Source organism: Lactuca serriola, chromosome 3 (assembly GCF_051521515.1).
Source record: "Lactuca serriola cultivar US96UC23 chromosome 3, Lser_US96UC23_V15, whole genome shotgun sequence".
In the NCBI taxonomy this organism is placed as follows: Eukaryota; Viridiplantae; Streptophyta; class Magnoliopsida; order Asterales; family Asteraceae; genus Lactuca; species Lactuca serriola.
Genome location: NC_136410.1, coordinates 291,151,266 through 291,153,549, shown reverse-complemented (window position 1 = coordinate 291,153,549; position 2,284 = coordinate 291,151,266). Strand labels below are relative to the sequence as shown.

Here is a 2,284-nt window from a genome sequence, read left to right as displayed (position 1 = left end):
TATTTATATTTTTTTTTAACAAAAATAAAAATATAATTATATATAAATATTAAATTGAAAAATACAAATATACTTGTATGTATAAATTTTGTCAAATGACATGTTTGTTTCTTTTTGCTAATTCTTTTGGTTTCCATTTTATTAGGCCACTTTTAAATCTTACCATGGTTTAGTTAACCTATTCTTGGTTAAAAACTTAAAATCTCTTAAACCCTCATAAACCATTTGAACTAATCATATTCCTCCTTGTAATTCGTAACCCCCTCCCCTTCGTTTCTAAGTGCGCCACCATGTATCCTTTACGTTTACGCATCACAGTCCTCACACTATGGTTCATCGCCGCCGCCGTCTCCGGTCACAACATCACCGATATCTTGTCAGATTTTCCGGAATACAGCGTCTTCAACGACTACCTCACACAAACAAGACTCGACGACGAGATCAACAGACGAGAAACAATCACTGTTCTGGTGTTGAACAACTCCGTCATGACAAAATTCGTCGCCAATCAAGCGCTTTCCGTCGTCAAACCTGCTTTAAGCATTCATGTTCTTTTGGATTATTTTGACATGGCGAAGCTTCTGACGATTGGCGGCGGAAGTATGATCTCCACCACCCTCTACCAGACCACCGGAAATGCCGCCGGAAGCACCGGATTTGTTAATATTACAGATTTGAAAGGCGGTAAAATCGAATTCGGATCGGCGGATAAAGAATCAAAGATCGAATCGTTGTATACCAAAAGTGTGAAAGAATTTCCTTATAATATTTCTGTTTTAGAAATTAATTCACCGATCATTAATCTTGAGATTTTACCAAAGCCATTAGATGTTAATTTTAGTACTTTGTTGGACGCGGCGAGGTGTCGGACGTTTTTGAAGTTGCTTAAAAGCACCGGTGTACTGGATATTTACAAGAAGGTGGCGGAGCAGGCGCTGACGGTGTTTGCACCGACGGATTTAGCGTTTAAGTACACCGGAGCACCGGATTTGAACAACTTGACGAACGCTGAGCTTGTTTCGTTGTTACTGTATCATGCGATTCCAAGTTATGTTCCTGAAATTACTTTGGAAAATGAGAAGGATCCAATGCCTACGCTTGCCACAAACAACGCCGGAAAGTTTGCTTTCACGATTCAAACCTACGGGAATTCTTTAATGCTCAATTCTGGTGTTGACGATTCGCGTGTTCTAAAGATGGTAAGTGATGCAGTGCCGGTGTGCATTTTCATGATCGATAAGGTTCTTCTTCCGATGGAGTTATTCGCCAAACGACGAGTTCCCGCAGCTGCATCATCGCCGGCCCCGGAATCTTCGCCGCCATCAGTATCTGCTACAGCGCCGGGTTCTAGTTCTACACCAATTGCTCCCTCACCGGCACATATTGCCGGAACCCAACCGGTGATACCACCTCCGGCTCCTACGATTCCTCCAGCTTCATCACCGGTTGGTGGTGCTCCACCGGCGGATAACCCTACCGCCGACATGGGAAGCAACAATGTAAGCGGTGGTGATAAACGTAAAGTTCCGGCGATCTTCCTAGTGCTGGTTATCGTATCAATTTCGGGTATTTTCTTTTGAAGTTTGATTGTTGTTTAATGCTTGATTTTCCTAGTTTGATTTGTGGAATTTTAATGGTTATTAGTGATTAATTGGATTATGATTATCCATTTGGAAATTACAATGGTTTTTAGTGATTTTTGAAGTCCATGTTCATGTGAATCGCATTTCATACATCTCATTGATTATATCAAACACAGACGTATCGCTAACATTTTGCATTCGTTTGATATGGAAATTTTGGAAAATTATTTCTATTATGTTTGCAGTTTTTACCATAAATAGTTACATAGTATTATGGTAACTTTCTAAATTTTATTAAAGAATCCTTGAATTTAAATTGTTTCTATGTATAAATAGATATTGATTCGGAAAATGTTAAACGCACACGCTAACGCTTTGGATTAGACTGATTTAGAAATTTTGGAAAATCAAATCCGTTGGGTTTAAAATGTTTACTATTTAAATATTTTTTATTACTTACTAAAAGGGAAAATGACTTATATGGATAACGATGTTTCAAAATTGTTCAAAAAATATAATTTAAGTTTGGTGTGTCCAAAAAACACCATCCAAATAAATCATTTGTACAAAAAACATCAACGAAGTACATTTTTTGTTCAAATTTGACCTTGTGGTAACCGGCAATTATCGGTAAAAAATAAGTTAAGGAAAAAAAAACAAGAAGAAATGACTCAAAGGGGTAACTATGGTTCAAAATCGTT

General features: G+C 37.9%; 1 protein-coding gene across 1 annotated transcript; it reads left to right on the top strand.

The window, feature by feature from the left end:
• Nucleotides 1-247: 247 nt before the first annotated feature.
• FLA8 (FASCICLIN-like arabinogalactan protein 8) lies at nucleotides 248-1,679 on the top strand. Its single transcript, XM_079032904.1, has one exon. It carries the CDS (start codon nucleotides 291-293, stop codon nucleotides 1,578-1,580), a length of 1,290 nt encoding a protein of 429 aa, XP_078889030.1. The 5' UTR covers nucleotides 248-290; the 3' UTR covers nucleotides 1,581-1,679.
• Nucleotides 1,680-2,284: the final 605 nt, after the last annotated feature.

Excerpts from the sequence above, each read along its gene's own strand:
- FLA8 (XM_079032904.1), top strand. The coding sequence starts at position 291 with ATGTATCCTTTACGTTTACGCATCACAGTCCTCACACTATGGTTCATC.